Source organism: Mus caroli, unplaced genomic scaffold, assembly GCF_978045245.1.
Source record: "Mus caroli unplaced genomic scaffold, Mus_caroli_1 scaffold_5, whole genome shotgun sequence".
Lineage (NCBI taxonomy): Eukaryota > Metazoa > Chordata > Mammalia > Rodentia > Muridae > Mus > Mus caroli.
Window position 1 is genome coordinate 72,596,769 of NW_028227260.1, and position 18,550 is coordinate 72,615,318.

General features: G+C 39.1%; 1 protein-coding gene across 2 annotated transcripts in view; it reads left to right on the forward strand.

Annotated features, from left to right (window-relative positions):
* The window catches only part of LOC110286969 (heat shock factor protein 3), a 61,865-nt gene that overhangs the window by 33,479 nt on the left and 9,836 nt on the right, over nucleotides 1–18,550 (forward strand). For both annotated transcript variants that reach the window (XM_085838109.1, XM_021153658.2), the window contains exons 5-8: nucleotides 8,318–8,393; nucleotides 8,656–8,717; nucleotides 10,062–10,143; nucleotides 10,331–10,461. In XM_085838109.1, the coding sequence (XP_085694235.1) occupies nucleotides 8,318–8,393; nucleotides 8,656–8,717; nucleotides 10,062–10,143; nucleotides 10,331–10,461 (351 nt within the window). The remainder of the gene's footprint in view (nucleotides 1–8,317; nucleotides 8,394–8,655; nucleotides 8,718–10,061; nucleotides 10,144–10,330; nucleotides 10,462–18,550) is intronic.

The window sequence follows — 18,550 nt, forward strand, 5'->3', positions numbered from 1 at the left end:
ATTCTATATGCAGAAAATCAAGATGTAAATTTACCTTAAGGATTTTTATGAAGCCAACTTTATTTTACTGATGTAGAATTACAACATAATTCGCTACTTCCAAGGCAACAAGGCTTTTTTAAAAAAATATTGTTCTACTCTCAGTAACATTTGAAAAAGAAAATTGGTTAAGAGGTTAAGATTTTATATTTTATCAAAATAATGGTTTTTGTTCTCTGTTCAGTTTGTCAGTCACTTGATTAGTTAAGAAACTAGGATTTAAGCCCTATTTAAAAATGGGAACAGGATCTGGCCACCCTCCCAGCCAGAGGACAGGTGTCCGCCTGGCTTGGAAGCCCTCTGCCTCAGGAGCAGCGGGCGACATCTTGATTCCGGGACTCCGCCGAACTTAGGAACTTAGTCTGCACAGGTGAGAGTGTGCACCACAGAAGCTGACAGATTATGTGACCTGCCAAAGCAACACAGCTTCTGAGAAAGGTCCTATTTTGGGCCTTCTTCTTCGGCCAGGAGGAGGTCCAAACGCAAGATATCTGTGCACCTTCCCTGTAAGAGGAGAGCTTGCCAGCAGAGAGTCCTCTGACCACTAAAACTCAGAGGAGAGAGCCTGTCTCCCAAGTCTGCTGATAGACGGTGACAGAACCACCAGAAGAATAATCTCTAAACACAGTCAACTATAACAACTAACTCCAGAGATTACCAGATGGCGAAAGGTAAACCTAAGAATCTTACTAACAGGAACCAAGACCACTCACCATCATCAGAACCCAGCACTCCCACTTCGCCCAGTCCAGGGCACCCCAACACACCCAAAAAGCTAGACCTGGATTTAAAAGCATATCTCATGATGATGGTAGAGGACATCAAGAAGGACTTTAATAACTCACTTAAAGAAATACAGGAGAACACTGCTAAAGAGTTACAAGTCCTTAAAGAAAAACAGGAAAACACAACCAAACAGGTAGAAGTCCTTACAGAAAAACAGGAAAACACATCCAAACAGGTGATGGAAATGAACAAAACCATACTAGACCTAAAAAGGGAAGTAGACACAATAAAGAAAACTCAAAGTGAGGCAACGCTAGAGATAGAAACTCTAGGAAAGAATTCTGGAACCATAGATGCGAGCATCAGCAACAGAATACAAGAGCTGGAAGAGAGAATCTCAGGTGCAGAAGATTCCATAGAGAACATCGGCACAACAATCAAAGAAAATGCAAAATGCAAAATGATCCTAACTCAAAACCTCCAGGAAATCCAGGACACAATGAGAAGACCAAACCTACTGATAATAGGAGTGGATGAGAATGAAGATTTTCAACTCAAAGGACCAGCAAACATCTTCAACAAAATTATAGAGGAAAAATCACCAAATCTAAAGAAAGAGATGCCCATGAACATACAAGAAGCCTACAGAACTCCAAATAGACTGGACCAGAAAAGAAATACCTCCTGACACATAATAATCAGAACAATCAGGCTGAGAAAGAAATTAGGGAAACAACATCCTTCTCAATAGCCACAAATAATATAAAATACCTAGGCTTGACTCTAAGGAAGTGAAAGATCTGTATGACAAAAACTTCATGTCTCTGAAGAAAGAAATTAAAGAAGATCTCAGAAGATGGAAAGATCTCCCATGCTCATGGATTGGCAGGATCAATATAGTAAAAATGGGTATCTTGCCAAAAGCAATCTACAAATTCAATGCAATCCCCATCAAACTTCCAACTCAATTCTTCAACGAATTAGAAAGGGCAATCGGCAGATTCATCTGGAATAACAAAAAATCCTAGGATAGCAAAAACTCTTCTCAAGGATAAAAGAACCTCTGGTGGAATCACCAAGCCTGACCTAAAGCTGTACTACAGAGCAATAGTGATAAAAACTGCATGGTACTGGTATAGTGACAGACAAGTAGACCGATGGAACAGAATTGAAGACCCAGAGATGAACCCACACACCTATGGTCGCTTGATCTTTGACAAGGGAGCTAAAACCATGAAGTGGAAAAAAGACAGCATTTTCAACAAATGGTGCTGGCACAACTGACTGTTATCATGTAGAAGATTGCGAATTGATCCATTGCTATCTCCTTGTACTAAGGTCAAATATAAGTGGATTAAGGAACTCCACATAAAACCAGAGACACTGAAACTTATAGAAGAGAAAGTAGGGAAAAGCCTCGAAGATATGGGTACAGGGGAAAAACTCCTGAATAGAACAGCAATGGCTTGTGCTGTAAGATCGAGAATCGATAAATGGGACCTCATAAAATTGCAAAGCTTCTGCAAGGCAAAAGACTCCGTCAATTAGACAAAAAGACCACCAACAGATTGGGAAAGGATCTTTACCTATCCCAAATCTGATAGATGACTAATAGCCAATATATATAAAGAACTCAAGAAGGTGGACTCCAGAAAATCAAATAACCCCATTTAAAAATGGGGCTCAGAACTGAACAAAGAATTCTCACCCAAGGAATACCGAATGGCAGAGAAGCACCTGAAAAAATGTTCAACATCCTTAATCATCAGGGAAATGCAAATCAAAACAACCCTGAGATTCCACCTCACACCAGTCAGAATGGCTAAGATGAAAAATTCAGGTGACAGCAGATGCTGGCGACGATGCAGAGAAAGAGGAACGCTCCTCCATTGTTGGTGGGATTGCAAGCTTGTACAACCACTCTGGAAATCAGTCTGGTGGTTCCTCAGAAAATTGGACATAGTACTAACGGAGGATCCAGCAATACCTCTCCTGGGCATATATCCAGAAGATGTCCCAACTGGTAAGAAGGACACATGCTCCACTATGTTCATAGCAGCCTTATTTATAAGAGCCAGAAGCTGGAAAGAACCCAGATGCCCCTCAAGAGTAGAATGGATACAGAAAATGTGGTACATCTACACAATAGAGTACTACTCAGCTATTAAAAAGAATGAATTTATGAAATTCCTAGGCAAATGGATGGACCTGGAGGGCATCATCCTGAGTGAGGTAACCCAATCACAAAGGAACTCTCACAATATGTACTCACTGATAAGTGGATATTAGCCCAGAAACATAGGATACCCAAGATATAAGATACAATTTGCTAAACACATTAAACTCAAGAGAAGGAAGACCAAAGTGTGGACACTTTGCCCCTTCTTAGAATAGGGAACAAAACACCCATGGAAGGAATTACAGAGACAAAATTTGGAAGTGTGACGAAATGATGGGCCATCTAGTGATTGCCATAGCCAGAGATCCATCCCATGATCAGCTTCCAAACGCTGACACCATTGTATACAATAGCAAGATTTTGCTGAAAGGACCCAGATATAGCAGTCTTTTGTCAGACTATGCCAGGACCTAGCAAACACAGAAGTGGATGCTCACAATCAGCTATGGAATGGATCACAGGGCCCCCAATGGAGGAGCTAGAGAAAGCACCCAAGGAACTAAAGGGAACTGCAACCCTATAGGTGGAACAACAATATGCACTAACCAGTACCACGGAGCTCTTGTCTCTAGCTGCATATGTATCAAAAGATGGCCTAATAGGCCATCACTTGAAAGAGAGGCCCATTGGATTTGCAAACTTTATATGCCCCAATACAGGGGAAGGCCAGGGCCAAAAAGGGGGAGTGGGTGGGTAGGGAAGTGGGGGTGGTATGGGGGACCTTTGGTATAGCATTGGAAATGTAAATGAGCTAAATACCTAATAAAAAAATGGAAAAAAAATGGGAACAGAGCTAAACAGAGAATTCTCAACTGAGGAAACCAAAGGGCTGAGAAGCACCTAAAGAAATGTTCAACATACTTAGTCATCAGGGAAATGCAAATCAAAACAACCCTGAGAATCCACCTCACACCAGTCAGAATGGCTAAGATCAAAAATTCAGGTGATAGCAGATGCTGGGTAGGATGTGAAGAAAGAGGAACACTCCTCCATTGCTGGTGGGATTGAAAGCTTATACAACCACTCTGGAAATCAGTCTGGTGGTTCCTCAGATAATTGGACATAGTACTACCAAAAGATCCAGCAGCCTTATTTATAATAGCCAGAAACTGGAAAGAACCCAGATGTTCTTCAACATAGAAATGGATACAGAAGATGTGGGACATTTATACAGTGGAGTGCTACACAGCTATTAAAAATGATGAATTCTTGAAATTATTAGGCAAATGGATGGACCTAGAAAATATCATTCTGAGTGAGGTAACCCAATCACAAAAGATCACACATGGTGTGCACTCACTGATAAGTGAATATTAGCCCAAAAGCTGCAAATACCCAAGATAAAATTCACAGACAACATGAAGCTCAAGAAGGAAGACCAACGTGTAGATGCTTCAGTTCTTCGTAGAAAGGACAAGAAAATACTCATGGAAGCAAATATGGAGACAAAGTGCAGAGCAGAGATGGAAAGAAGTCCATCCTGGGTAGTCTAAGTTTCTGAGCTAATATCCACCTATCAGTGAGTGCATATCAAGTGAGCTCTTTTGTGATTGGGTTACCTCACTAAGGATGATATCCTCCAGATCCATCCATTTGCCTAAGAACTTCATAAATTCATTGTTTTTAATAGCAGAGTAGTACCCCATTGTGTAAATGTACCACATTTTCTGCAAATTGATCCATCCTTATCTCCTTGTACAAAGGTCAAGTCTAAGTGGATCAAAGAACTCCACATAAAACAAGAGACACTGAAATTTATAGAGGAGAAAGTGGGAAAGAGCCTCAAAGATATAGGCACAGGGGAAAAATCCCTAAACAGAATAGCAATGGCTTGTGCTGTAAAATCGAGGATATCATCCTGAGTGAGGTAACCCAATCACAAAAGAAGTCACTGATAAGTGGATATTAGCCCAGAAACCTAGAATACCCAAGATACAATTTCCAAAACACAAGAAAATCAAGAAGAAAGAAGACCAATGTGTAGATACTTCATTCCTCCCTAGAACAGGGAATAAAATACCCATGGAAGGAGTAGCAGAGACAAACTTTGGAGCTAAGATGAAAGGATGGACCATCCAGAGACTGCACCACCCAGGGGTCCATCCCATAATCAACCACCAAACACAGACACTATTGCATATGCTAGCAAGATTTTGTGGAAAGGACCCTGATATAGCTGTCTCTTGTGAAGCTATGTCAGTGCCTGGCAAAATCAGAAGTGGATGCTCACAGTCATCTATTGGATGGAACACAGGGCCCCCCAATGGAGGAGATAGAGAAAATACCCAAGGAGCTAAAGGGGTTTGCAACCCTATAGGTAGAACAACAATATGAATTAACCAGTACCCCCAGAGCTCGTGTCTCTAGCTGCATATGTAGCAGAAGATGGCCTAGTTGGCCATCATTGGGAAGAGGGGCCCCTTGGTCTTGCAAACTTTATATGCTCTAGTATAGAGGAACACCAGAGCCAAGAAGCAGGAGTGGGTGGGTAGGGGAGCAGGGCAGGGGGAGGGTATAGGAAACTTTCAGGATAGCATTTGAAATGTAAATGAAGAAAATATCTAATAAAAATTGAAAAAACAAAAAAAGAAAGAAAGAAGGTCATCCAGAGACTGTCTCACATGGGGCTTAATCTTAATCCCAGATACAGTCACCAAACTCTGAAACTATTGTGGATGCTAAGAAATGCATGCTGAGTGGAACAACAATATGAACTAACCAGTACCCCCAGAACTCGTGTCTCTAGCTGCATTTGTAGCAGAAGATGGCCTAGTTGGCCATCATTGGTAAAAGAGGCCCTTGGTCTAGCGAACTTTATATGCCCCAGTACAGGGGAAAGCCAGGGCCAAGAAGTGGGAGTGAGTGGGTAGGGGAGCAGGGTGGGGAGAGGGTATAGGGGACTTTTGGGATAGCATTTGAAGTGTAAATGAAGAAAATATCTAAGAAAAAATTAAAAGAAAAAAAAAAAAAAGAAATGCATGCTGAAAGGAGCTTGATATAGCTGTCTCCTAAGAGACCATGCCAGAGTCTTACAAATACAGAGGCAGTTGTTTGCAACCAAGTAGTAGACTGAGTGCAAGGTCCCCAAATGTAGGAGTTAGAGAGAGGACTGAAGGATCTGAAGGGGTTTACAACCTTATATAAAGAACAACAATATCAACAAACAGACCACCCAGAGCTCCCAGGGACTAAGCCACCAACCAAGAAGTTTGCATGACTCCTGCTGCATGTGTAGCAGAGGATGGCCTTGTCAGGCATCAATGGAAGGACAGTTTCTTGGTCCTATGAAGGCTCAAATAGATGCCCCAGTGTAGGGGAATCAAGAGCAGGGAGGCGGGAATGAGTGCATGGGTGGAAGCAGGGAGAGGGGCGATAGGATGAGGGTTGCCAAGAGGAGGGGAAACCTAGTATATATATATATATATATATATGGAGAGAGAGAGAGAGAAAGAGAGAAAGAGAGACAGACAGACACACACACACACTAGGATTTAACATAGTCTGTTAAATGCCCACTTTATAGAAGTTATTCTCTAAGATAACTTTTGTTCTTTTATCACCCTGTGCATATAAAAATATATCTGAACTTTATCTAAATGCTATGTACTGGTTTGCAGAGTTAAAAGCATGCACATTTACTATATGCAAAACAACTAACAAATGCTCTCTTTAAAACAGTATACATTAACATCAGGACTTTCTACGTAGAAATAGCATCCAAAAGAACATATTGCCATTTGGGTTCTCTTCCTATTTAAAACCTGACCATCATCAAGGTAGCTGCCATCCAGATTAGCTGTCACTAGTCTAAATATGGCTGGTGTTTTGTTTTGGGATTTTTTTGTTTGTTTGTTTTGGTTTTGGGTTTTTTTTTTCCTTAACACAACAGTAGTACACTGGTAGTCTAGACAAAAATATACAATGTTAGAGGGAAATTAAAGACAGTAAACCATTTCTAGTATTCTATTCTACTATGGAGTAAGATAAATTTGTATATATTTCAAAATGAGTAGCAGAGTAAGAAATTCCAACACATATATATGATTATATAAATGAGATATAACTGGACTATCTGGACCACATCCTATAAGCCAGTCTAACAAACTGCTTTTAAAGTACATATTCATTCTACCAGTTTCGTTTCCTTAGAGAACACTGACTAATACACCCCCCCTTCACAGTTAAAAGTCCCTATAATTTTCTTTCTTTCCCCCTTCATAATACCTATGTCCTGCTTGTCCCTTCTCTAGCACTTCTCCTTTTCATCCTTGAAGGCTTTCCTCATTTTTGTGATCACTCCACACTATGCATTCATATCTCAAGATTCATAGCTCAGAACCATAAATAAGATAGAATATGTAGTGCTTGTCTTTATGCATCTGGCTTACTTCACTCAGTATCATAATTTCAGGCTAATCCATTTACCTGTGAAGCTGAATTAATAGCTAATTGTTGTGGGCTCCTTTGTATGTTATATGTACTTACATTCCAAAGTATGTAGTCCAACAAAACTTCAAAGCTTAAGAAAGCACATTACTAAACCAATATTCTCCAAAACCATAGTTGTAGTGCTGCAAACATTGTTGAGGTTTTTGTGTTCCTGTTTCTAATTGTATCATTACCATTATCTTTGTAATTAGACACGTTCAAACATCCTGCATTTCAACCAATGCCTCTGATAAAAGGGAACATATCTACAAGGAAGTATATTCAATCTTATTTAGAAAAAATTACTGTTTATTCTTAAAGTGCATAACTCAATCAAATTTGCATATAAAAATTAATTCACTATTAGAAATGTAATATGATAGCATGTGTCTCCTGTAATACTTACTAGAAATGTAAATGTGATACGCTGGTATAAAACTGCTAACCTGGAGATTTGTTCTCATATACTTCTATGAAAATTTTTTCTCCTCTAGCGATTAGAGGAATAATAAGAAATTTATGATCTTGTATTCTCAAATATTAAGGTAGGATGTGCAAGCAATCTAAGTATGATTTATGTCATTCTATTGATCACTGACATTCAAAATTATCAAGTTAATCTGAGCTTTCAAGCCTATAAGTGTATGGGATTGGGCATGCAACTTAGTGGTAGAATGATTTCCCAGCATGTGCAATGTCCTAGGTTATTGTCAGCACCACTAAAAACTCATAGCTCTAAGATCTATGTGAACTAATTAACTAATAAAGGCAGTGATTTTCAATTAAAAGGCACTGATATTATACTAGGAAAATAAGGGTATAATTTTGTGAAGAACACAGTGGATACTATTAATCCAGACAATTCAACATTATTTTAGGTATTTTCAAAATTTTAAGGAACATTAATATATCTTTGTTAATTCAAGTAATCTATTTATGTTTCAGAGACTATTCAAACCTATATCATGAAGTTACAAACCTAAGAAAGAAGTACTGTGCACAACAACAACTGCTGACACGGGTATAAGCTATTCTTTAAAGGACTGATAGTTTTTCTTTTCTGGAAATTATTTATTTATTTTCTGGTGCTTTGTGCTTAAATATAAAATATTTACAATATGAAGTCATGTGAAAACCAAATTGTACTTATACAAAGTTACAGTTGGAACTTTGTACTGGAAAGTTACAGTCTGGAACCTCTCACAAGCTTTCTGTTGTATTGTTGTTTTCCCTAAATACTGAAAATGGTGTCCTAGTTAAAAAACAGTCTCTGCTATTTTCAGGTACTCCATTTTATCTTGGATTTGATGAGTGAAAACCATATAGTACTAAAAAAGAGGAAAAGGTGAGTTTTCTGAGACAGGCCCCTTTATTCTCTTGGCTAAAGCATTTTCTTTTATTTAGGCCCTATTTTTTAGTTCCGAATATATCTCAATGCATGGAATAAGCATGTGTCACCACAGGAAAAAAAGACCTACTAAGAAAAGCAAAACACACCATTATCCAGCAATACACCTACAATAAAATACAATACCTGTTGATTACAAAACACTCAATCCTTTCTCCTTAGGAATTGATCATTTTAGGAAGTAAATGGACACATAGCACTCTACTAATTAATATATTAGTTATTGTGAATATCAATAGATATAAAAAGCAGCAAGAAATTACACTGAGACTAGTGGTTAGCATTAGGATGCTATGTAGGAAATAAGAGTGGAACACATACATAAAGGATGATGATAGAAGAAAGAAAAGTATATAAGAGTTTTGTTAAAAATAAAGTGAAAAAGAAGACTATAAATATGCACTCAAATAATGTATAACAGTCTAATTCCAAGGAAGTAGATCCCCTAAAACCATTTAAGTCAAGCCAGGCTATGTTCTTCTTTGGAAGAGGTAAAAGAAGGAGGCAAGTGTACAGAGAAATAGGTGGGGATGGGGGAATACCGAATACATACATTGGGGGGACCAGGCTGGTCTGCTATAATGTCCTGAATATTATTTAAATACAGAATAATGGGGCCTTAGTGAAGATCTGCAGCAAGAGTTGAAGTCCAAACATGCTCTCTCATTTCACTGGATAGCTGACAGTGTGACAAAAGTCTCTAACTGAAATTTTCTAATTAAATTTTATAATACTATCACAGTGTATCGTGAGGGTTTTCTAATTACATCTTTCTTCTTTTTAGTTTGCATTCTACATGAGAAAGAATATTTCCATTTTCCTGATTTTATCCAGTTAATGATTTCAGAATAGAATAATATATTCATAATTTACTTGAAGGATTTTAATCTTTACTAAAATAGATGCATTAATAAGTATATCCAGACATCATTATTGTTAATATTTACTTTGAACATAAGTAAAATGCTACAGGCTTTATCTGTCTGCCCCAGCTCTAGAATCAGGGATAGGAACTTTACTGTTGTCTTTAGTTTTAGGTTACAAGATGTACTAAAAATTTTAAACCTTTTGGCAGGTGGCTAACATCCAGGGATATAATTCCAAATGATCACTCGCTCTTTTAAGTGACCTTTACCTTTGATTCTGAGATGTAAATCACTAATTTCTAGTGGGAATCATGATGACAACAATGAATAAAACTCAGGTTCTACACAACAGAGCTGGCTGACCATTACAACATTAATATAGCTTATGACAGTACATTTGTGGGTCTCATTTCAGGTCATTATCATTCATATCTGAAGCTTCAGATTCTGAATGGCATCATCAGTATTTCCGTATTCCAGAGGACAAGAAGGAAGCTGTAAGATTTTGAAGCAAAACAGTGTTGGCAGATGGATTCAAAACGAATTATTTGTTGTCAAAGAAATTTCTACCCCTAGTTCCTATAACTGTTAAGTGGTTTTGATGGGAATTGCAACAAATGTGGTCCAAGAAATATTAGATATATACACAGAAGCATTCTCATTTTCTCAAACCTTTATATTTAGATGGAGATATTAAAAGATGGTTACGAACTCGTTGAAGACAAATATAAAAGTCTCCTTGATAGAGTCATACCAATTTTGAAAGAATCCAAAAAGTTAATTTCATCTGGAGACCAGCCAAGTGGAGATGATGGGTAAGCAGGTTTTGTGAGCAATATATTGGTAATGAAACTGAATACTGGTGATATTATTTATTTGTATATATTTACTATATAATGGACTTGAATCCATTTCAATGATTATTCCCTTTCATAAACAACAAAAACTACATACAAATCAGTTTGACTTGAATTATTTTCTTACTACAGAACAGGAATTCTTATATCACAACAGGATATTATATATATACATTTGTGTGTGTGTGTGTGTGTGTGTGTACTGCATGTTGAAGATAATCACTTGAAATTCTTGTAGAAAAATGACACTTATAAAAAGGAAATAAGTTAAAGGGCTTAAGATAAAGTTCATTAGCAAAGTAATTGCATATCACACAGAATTCCCTAGATTGAATGACTCAACTCTCCAAAAAATGAATTAGTACACATCATAAATTTAATAAATGTAACAAGCACATATTTGAATGAAAAAAGGCCAAGAAGGTTGAGATTTTCAGGGATTAGGGAGATGGCTCAGTGAGTAAAGTACTTGCTGTGGAAACCTAAGGACCTCAGTTTGGACCCCAACCATCCACATAAAAGCTGGGCATCGGGACAAAACTCCACAACCCTGGCAGTGAAGGAAAGAAACAGCCATATCTTACAGACTCACGGACCTGCCAGCATAGTTTAAATAGCAAGCTCCACATTCAATGGAGAGACTCTAACCCAAAGAACAAGTTAGAAATACATTTAAAATTGCCCTCTGCTCTCCACATTTATATACATAGGCAAGCATATATACATATGCATACACACATATATACAGCATATACCTACTGAATTGTTATTAGAGTTTGTATACATGTTAACTATTATAATTACATGATTTACCCCTCCCCCTTTCCTCCCCCTAATCCCTACCACATTCCCACTCTCACTCTCACATTCCTGGTCTTTTTCTTTACTAGTTTTACGTTTACATATGCATTAATATATAAATACAATCTGCTGTATCTGTTTAGTGTTGTTTGTATGTATATGGTTCCAGGTCTGACAACTTGGTATTAGATAATTAAAGGGTTCATACCTGGGAAAGACTGATTTTCCCTCTTTTTTTTTTTTTTTTTTTTCTGAGAGCTATCATTTTCTTTTTTTTTTTTGTCATTACTCTTTTTTTTTATTTTTATTACATATTTTCCTCAATTACATTTCCAATGCTATCCCAAAAGTCCCCCATAGCGCCCCCCACTTCCCTACCCACCCATTCCCATTCTTTTGGCCCTGGCATTCCCCTATATTGGGGCATATAAAGTTTGCAAGTCCAATGGGCCTCTCTTTCCATTGATGGCCGACTAGGCCATCTTTCGATACATATGCAGCTAGAGACAAGAGCTCCGGGGTTCTGGTTAGTACATCATGTTGTTCCAACAATAGGGTTGCAGATCCCTTTAGCTCCTTGGGTACTTTCTCTAGCTTCTCCATTGGGAGCCCTGTGATACATCCAATAGCTGACTGTGAACATCCACTCCTGTGTTTGCTAGGCCCCGGCATCGTCTCACAAGAGACAGCTATATTTGGGTCCTTTCAGCAAAATCTTGCTAGTGTATGCAATGGTGTCAGCGTTTAGAAGCTGATTATGGGATGGATCCCTGGATACGGCAGTCTCTAAATGGTCCATCCTTTCATCACAGCTACGAACTTTGTCTCTGTAACTCCTTCCCTGGGTGTTTTGTTCCCAATTCTAAGAAGGTGCACAGTGTCCACACTTTGGTCTTCATTCTTCTTGAGTTTCATGCGTTTAGCAAATTGTATCTTATATCTTGGGTATCCTAAGTTTTGGGCTAATATCCACTTATCAATGAATACATATTGTGTGAGTTCTTTTGTGATTGTGTTACTTCACTCAGGATGATGCCCTCCAGGTCCATCCATTTGGCTAGGAATTTCATAAATTCATTCTTTTTAATAGCTGAGTAGTACTCCATTGTGTAAATGTTCCATAATTTCTGTATCCATTCCTCTGTTGAGGGACATCTGGGTTCTTTCCAGCTTCTGGCTATTATAAATAGGGCTGCTATGAACATAGTGGAGCATGTGTCCTTTTTACCGGTTGGGACATCTTCTGGATATATGCCCAGGAGAGGTATTGCTGGATCCTCCGGTAGTACTATGTCCAATTTTCTGAGGAACCGCCAGACTGATTTCCAGAGTGGTTGTACAAGCTTGCAATCCCACCAACAATGGAGGAGTGTTCCTCTTTCTCCACATCCTCGCCAGCATCTGCTGTCACCTGAATTTTTGATCTTAGCCATTCTGACTGGTGTGAGGTGGAATCTCAGGGTTGTTTTGATTTGCATTTCCCTGATGAATAAGGATGTTGAACATTTTTTTCAGGTGTTTCTCTGCCATTCGGTATTCCTCAGGTGAGAATTCTTTGTTCAGTTCTGAGCCCCATTTTTTAATGGGGTTATTTGACTTTCTGGAGTCCACCTTCTTGAGTTCTTTATATATATTGGATATTAGTCCCTTATCTGATTTAGGATAGGTGAAGATCCTTTCCCAATCTGTTGGTGGTTTTTTTGTCTTATTGATGGTGTCTTTAGCCTTGCAGAAGCTTTGTAGTTTCATGAGGTCCCACTTGTCAATTCTCGATCTTACAGCACAAGCCATTACTGTTCTATTCAGGAATTTTTCCCCTGTGCCCATATCTTCAAGGCTTTTCCCCACTTTCTCCTCTATAAGTTTCAGTGTCTCTGGTTTTATGTGAAGTTCCTTGATCCACTTAGACTTGACCTTAGTACAAGGAGATAGGAATGGATCGATTCGCATTCTTCTACATGTTAACAACCAGTTGTGCCAGCACCATTTGTTGAAAATGCTGTCTTTATTCCACTGGATGTTTTTAGCTCCCTTGTCGAAGATCAAGTGACCATAGGTGTGTGGGTTCATTTCTGGGTCTTCAATTCTATTCCATTGGTCTATTTGTCTGTCACTATACCAGTACCACGCAGTTTTTATCACAATTGCTCTGTAGTAGAGCTTTAGGTCCGGCATGGTGATTCCACCAGAGGTTCTTTTATCCTTGAGAAGAGTTTTTGCTATCCTAGGTTTTTTGTTATTCCAGATGAATTTGCAGATTGCACTTTCTAATTCGTTGAAGAATTGATTTGGAATTTTGATGGGGATTGCATTGAATCTGTAGATTGCTTTTGGCAAGATAGCCATTTTTACAATGTTGATCCTGCCAATCCATGAGCATGGGAGATCTTTCCATCTTCTGAGATCTTCTATAATTTCTTTCTTCAGAGACTTGAAGTTTTTATTATACAGATCTTTCACTTCCTTAGTTAGAGTCACGCCAAGATATTTTATATTATTTGTGACTATTGAGAAGGGTGTTGTTTCCCTAATTTCTTTCTCAGCCTGTTTATTCTTTGTGTAGAGAAAGGCCATTGATTTGTTTGAGTTAATTTTATATCCAGCTACTTCACCGAAGCTGTTTATCAGGCTTAGGAGTTCTCTGGTGGAATTTTTAGGGTCACTTATATATACTATCATATCATCTGCAAAAAGTGATATTTTGACTTCATCTTTTCCAATTTGTATCCCTTTGATCTCCTTTTGTTGTCGAATTGCTCTGGCTAGGACTTCAAGTACAATGTTGAATAGGTATGGAGAAAGTGGACAGCCTTGTCTAGTCCCTGATTTTAGAGGGATTGCTTCAAGCTTCTCACCATTTACTTTGATGTTGGCTACTGGTTTGCTGTAGATTGCTTTTATCATGTTTAGGTATGGGCCTTGAATTCCTGATCTTTCCAAGACTTTTATCATGAATGGGTGTTGGATCTTGTCAAATGCTTTTTCCGCATCTAACGAGATGATCATGTGGTTTTTGTCTTTGAGTTTGTTTATATACTGGATTACGTTGATGGATTTCCGTATATTGAACCATCCCTGCATCCCTGGGATGAAACCTACTTGGTCAGGATGGATGATTGTTTTGATGTGTTCTTGGATTCGGTTAGCAAGAACTTTATTGAGGATTTTTGCATCAATATTCATAAGGGATATTGGTCTGAAGTTTTCTATCTTTGTTGGGTCTTTTTGTGGTTTAGGTATCAGAGTAATTGTGGCTTCATAGAATGAGTTGGGTAGAGTACCTTCTGTTTCTTTTTGTGGAATAGTTTGTGAAGAACTGGGATTAGATCTTCTTTGAAGGTCTGATAGAACTCTGCACTAAACCCATCTGGTCCTGGGCTTTTTTTAGTTGGGAGACTATTAATGACTGCTTCTATTTCTTTGGGGGATATAGGGCTGTTTAGATCATTAACCTGATCTTGATTCAACTTTGGTACCTGGTATCTGTCTAGGAACTTCTCCATTTCATCCAGGTTCTCCAGTTTTGTTGAGTATAGCCTTTGGTAGAAGGATCTGATGGTGTTTTGGATGTCTTCAGGATCTGTTGTTATGTCTCCTTTTTCATTTCTGATTTTGTTAATTAGGATGCTTTCCCTGTGCCCTCTAGTGAGTCTGGCTAAGGGTTTATCTATCTTGTTGATTTTCTCAAAGAACCAGCTCCTTGATTGGTTGATTCTTTGAATAGTTTTTCTTGTTTCCACTTGGTTGATTTCACCCCTTAGTTTGATTATTTCCTGCCGTCTACTCCTCTTGGGTGAATTTGCTTCCTTTTGTTCTAGTGCTTTTAGGTGTGTTGTCAAGCTGCTAATGTGTGCTCTTTCTAGTTTCCTTTTGGAGGCACTCAGAGCTATGAGTTTTCCTCTTAGAAATGCTTTCATTGCGTCCCATAAGTTTGGGTATGTTGTGGCTTCATTTTCATTGAACTCTAAAAAGTCCTTAATTTCTTTCTTTATTCCTTCCTTGACCAAGGTATCATTGAGAAGAGTGTTGTTCAGTTTCCACGTGAAGGTTGGCTTTCTATTATTTATTTTGTTATTGAAGATCAGCCTTAGTCCATGGTGATCTGATAGGATGCATGGTACAATTTCAATATTTTTGTATCTGTTGAGGCCTACTTTGTGACCAATTATGTGGTCAATTTTGGAGAAGGTACCATGAGGTGCTGAGAAGAAGGTATATCCTTTTGTTTTAGGATAGAATGTTCTGTAGATATCTGCCAGCTCCATTTGATTCATAATTTCTCTTAGTTTCACTGTGTCCCTGTTTAGTTTCTGTTTCCATGATCTGTCCATTGGTGAAAGTGGTGTGTTGAAGTCTCCCACTATTATTGTATGAGGTGCAATGTGTGCTTTGAGATTTACTAAAGTTTCTTTAATGAATGTGGCTGCCTTTGTATTTGGAGCATAGATATTCAGGATTGATAGTTCCTCTTGGAGGATTTTACCTTTGATGAGTATGAAGTGTCCCTCCCTGTCTTTTTTAATGACTTTGGGTTGGAAGTCAATCTTATCAGATATTAGAATGGCTACTCCAGCTTGTTTCTTCATGCCATTTGCTTGGAAAATTGTTTTCCAGCCTTTCATTCTGAGGTAGTGTCTATCCTTTTCTCTGAGATGAGTTTCCTGTAAGCAGCAAAATGTTGGGTCTTGTTTGTGTAGCCAGTTTGTTAGTCTATGTCTTTTTATCGGGGAGTTGAGTCCATTGATATTAAGAGATATTAAGGAAAAGTAATTGTTGTTTCCTGTTATTTTTGTTGTTAAAGTTGGCATTCTGTTCTTGTGGCTGTCTTCTTTTAGGTTTGTTGAGGGATTACCTTCTTGTTTTTTCTAGGGCGTGGTTCCTGTCCTTGTATTGGTTTTTTTCTGTTATTATCCTTTGAAGGGCTGGATTCGTGGAGAGATAATGTGTGAATTTGGTTTTGTAGTGGAATACTTTGGTTTCTCCATCTATGTTAATTGAGAGTTTGGCTGGGTATAGTAGCCTGGGCTGGAATTTGTGTTCTTTTAGTGTCTGTATAACATCCGTCCAGGATCTTCTGGCTTTCATAGTCTCTGGTGAAAAATCTGGTGTAATTCTGATAGGCTTGCCTTTATATGTTACTTGGCCTTTTTCTCTTACTGCTTTTAGTATTCTATCTTTATTTAGAGCATTTGTTGTTCTGATTATAATGTGTCGGGAGGTATTTCTTTTCTGGTCCAGTCTATTTGGAGTTCTGTAGGCTTCTTGTATGTTCATGGGCATCTCTTTCTTTAGATTTGGGAAGTTTTCTTCTATAATTTTGTTGAAGATGTTTGCTGGTCCTTTGAGTTGAAAATCTTCATTCTCATCCACTCCTATTATCCTTAGGTTTGGTCTTCTCATTGTGTCCTGTATTTCTTGGATGTTTTGAGTTAGGATCTTTTTGCATTTTACATTTTCCTTGATTGTTGTGCCGATGTTCTCTATGGAATCTTCTGCACCTGAGATTCTCTCTTCCATCTCTTGTATTCTGTTGCTGATGCTCGTATCTATGGTTCCAGATTTCTTTCCTAGGGTTTCTATCTCCACTGTTGCCTCATTTTGGGTTTTCTTTATTGTGTCTACTTCCCTTTTTAGGTCTAGTATGGTTTTGTTCATTTCCATCATCTGTTTGGATGTGTTTTCCTGTTTTTCTGTAAGGACTTCTACCTGTTTGATTATGTTATCCTGTTTTTCTTTAAGGATTTGTAACTCTTTAGCAGTGTTCTCCTGCAATTCTTTAAGGGATTTTTGTGCTTCCTCTTTATTATCTTCTGCCTGTTTAGCAGTGTTCTCCTGCATTTCTTTAAGTGTGTTATTAAAGTCCTTCTTGAAGTCCTCTATCATCATCAGGAGATATGCTTTTAAATCCGTGTCTAGCTTTTCCGGTGTGTTGGGGTGCCCTGGACTGGGCGAAGTGGGGGTGCTGGGTTCTGATGATGGTGAGTGGTCTTGGTTTCTGTTAGTAAGATTATTACGTTTACCTTTCGCCATCTTGTAATCTCTGGGGTTAGTTGTTATCGTTGTCACTGTTTAAAGATTGGAGCCGAAGCTGTGTTCCACTCACCAGCAGTCCCAAAATCCTGTGCTGGGGGTCGTGGGTAGCTGGCGGGGTCAGGCAACCCTGCTCTCCTGCTACCCCGGTGCTGATCCGGCCGGATGAGGCCTGTGGCCCTACTCAGGCTGGTTTCTGCTTCCCTAACTAATGCAGTCTCAGGTCCCGAGCACTTGGATTGGAGCAGAAGCTGTGCTCCACTCACCAGAAGTCTTAAGATCCTGTGGCGGGTGTTGTGGGTAGCTGGCAAGTGTCAGGAGACCCTGCGCCCCAGCTGCCCCGGTGCTTTTCTGACCGGAAGAGGGTTGTGTCCCTATGTAGGCCGGATTTCTCTCTCCCCAGCCAGAGCAGTCTCAGGTCCCGCGTGATTGGACTGGAGCAGAAGCTGTGTTCCACTCACCAGCAGTCCCAAAATCCTGCGGCGGGGGTCGTGGGTAGCTGGCGGGTGTCAGGCAACCCTGCTCTCCTGCTACTCCGGCGCTGATCCGGCTGGATGAGGCCTGTGGCCCTACTCAGGCCGGTTTCTGCTTCCCTAACTAATGCAGTCTCAGGTCCCGCGCAATTGGATTGGAGCAGAAACTGTGCTCCACTCACCAGAAGTCTTAAGATCCTGTGGTGGGTGTTGTGGGTAGCTGGAGAGTGTCAGCAGACCCTGCGCCCCAGCTGCCCAGGCGCTTTTCATGATTTTCCCTCTTTTAAAAGCCATTAGGTATCTATAGTTCTTGTCTAACCTGGGGCTGCTGAGATTTCCACCCCCACTTTTTTAGCAAGTCTGTTAGTGATGGTCTTGTTCAGGTCTTGTTTAGACAGCCATTATTGTTAAGGTATCATGAATATAGCTTCCCTGTATTTCTAGAAGACACAATCTCACATAATATTTCTTGGTCCTCTGGCTCTTACTGTCTTTTGGCCCCTTCTTTCACAGTGTTGCCTGAACCTTAAGTGCAGGCATTGTGTTACAAATGTATCCTTTGAGGCTGTACACCCCACAGTCAGTTCTCTGCATTTTTAAGAACTCTGGGGTCTTTGCAATGGTTTCCATCTGATGAGAGGTTTGAGTTATATGCATTGTGGTATTAGGTATTTAATATATAGTTAGAAATTATACTGGCTCAGTAAAGTGATGCTTATTGGTTCTCCTTTATGATTCATGAC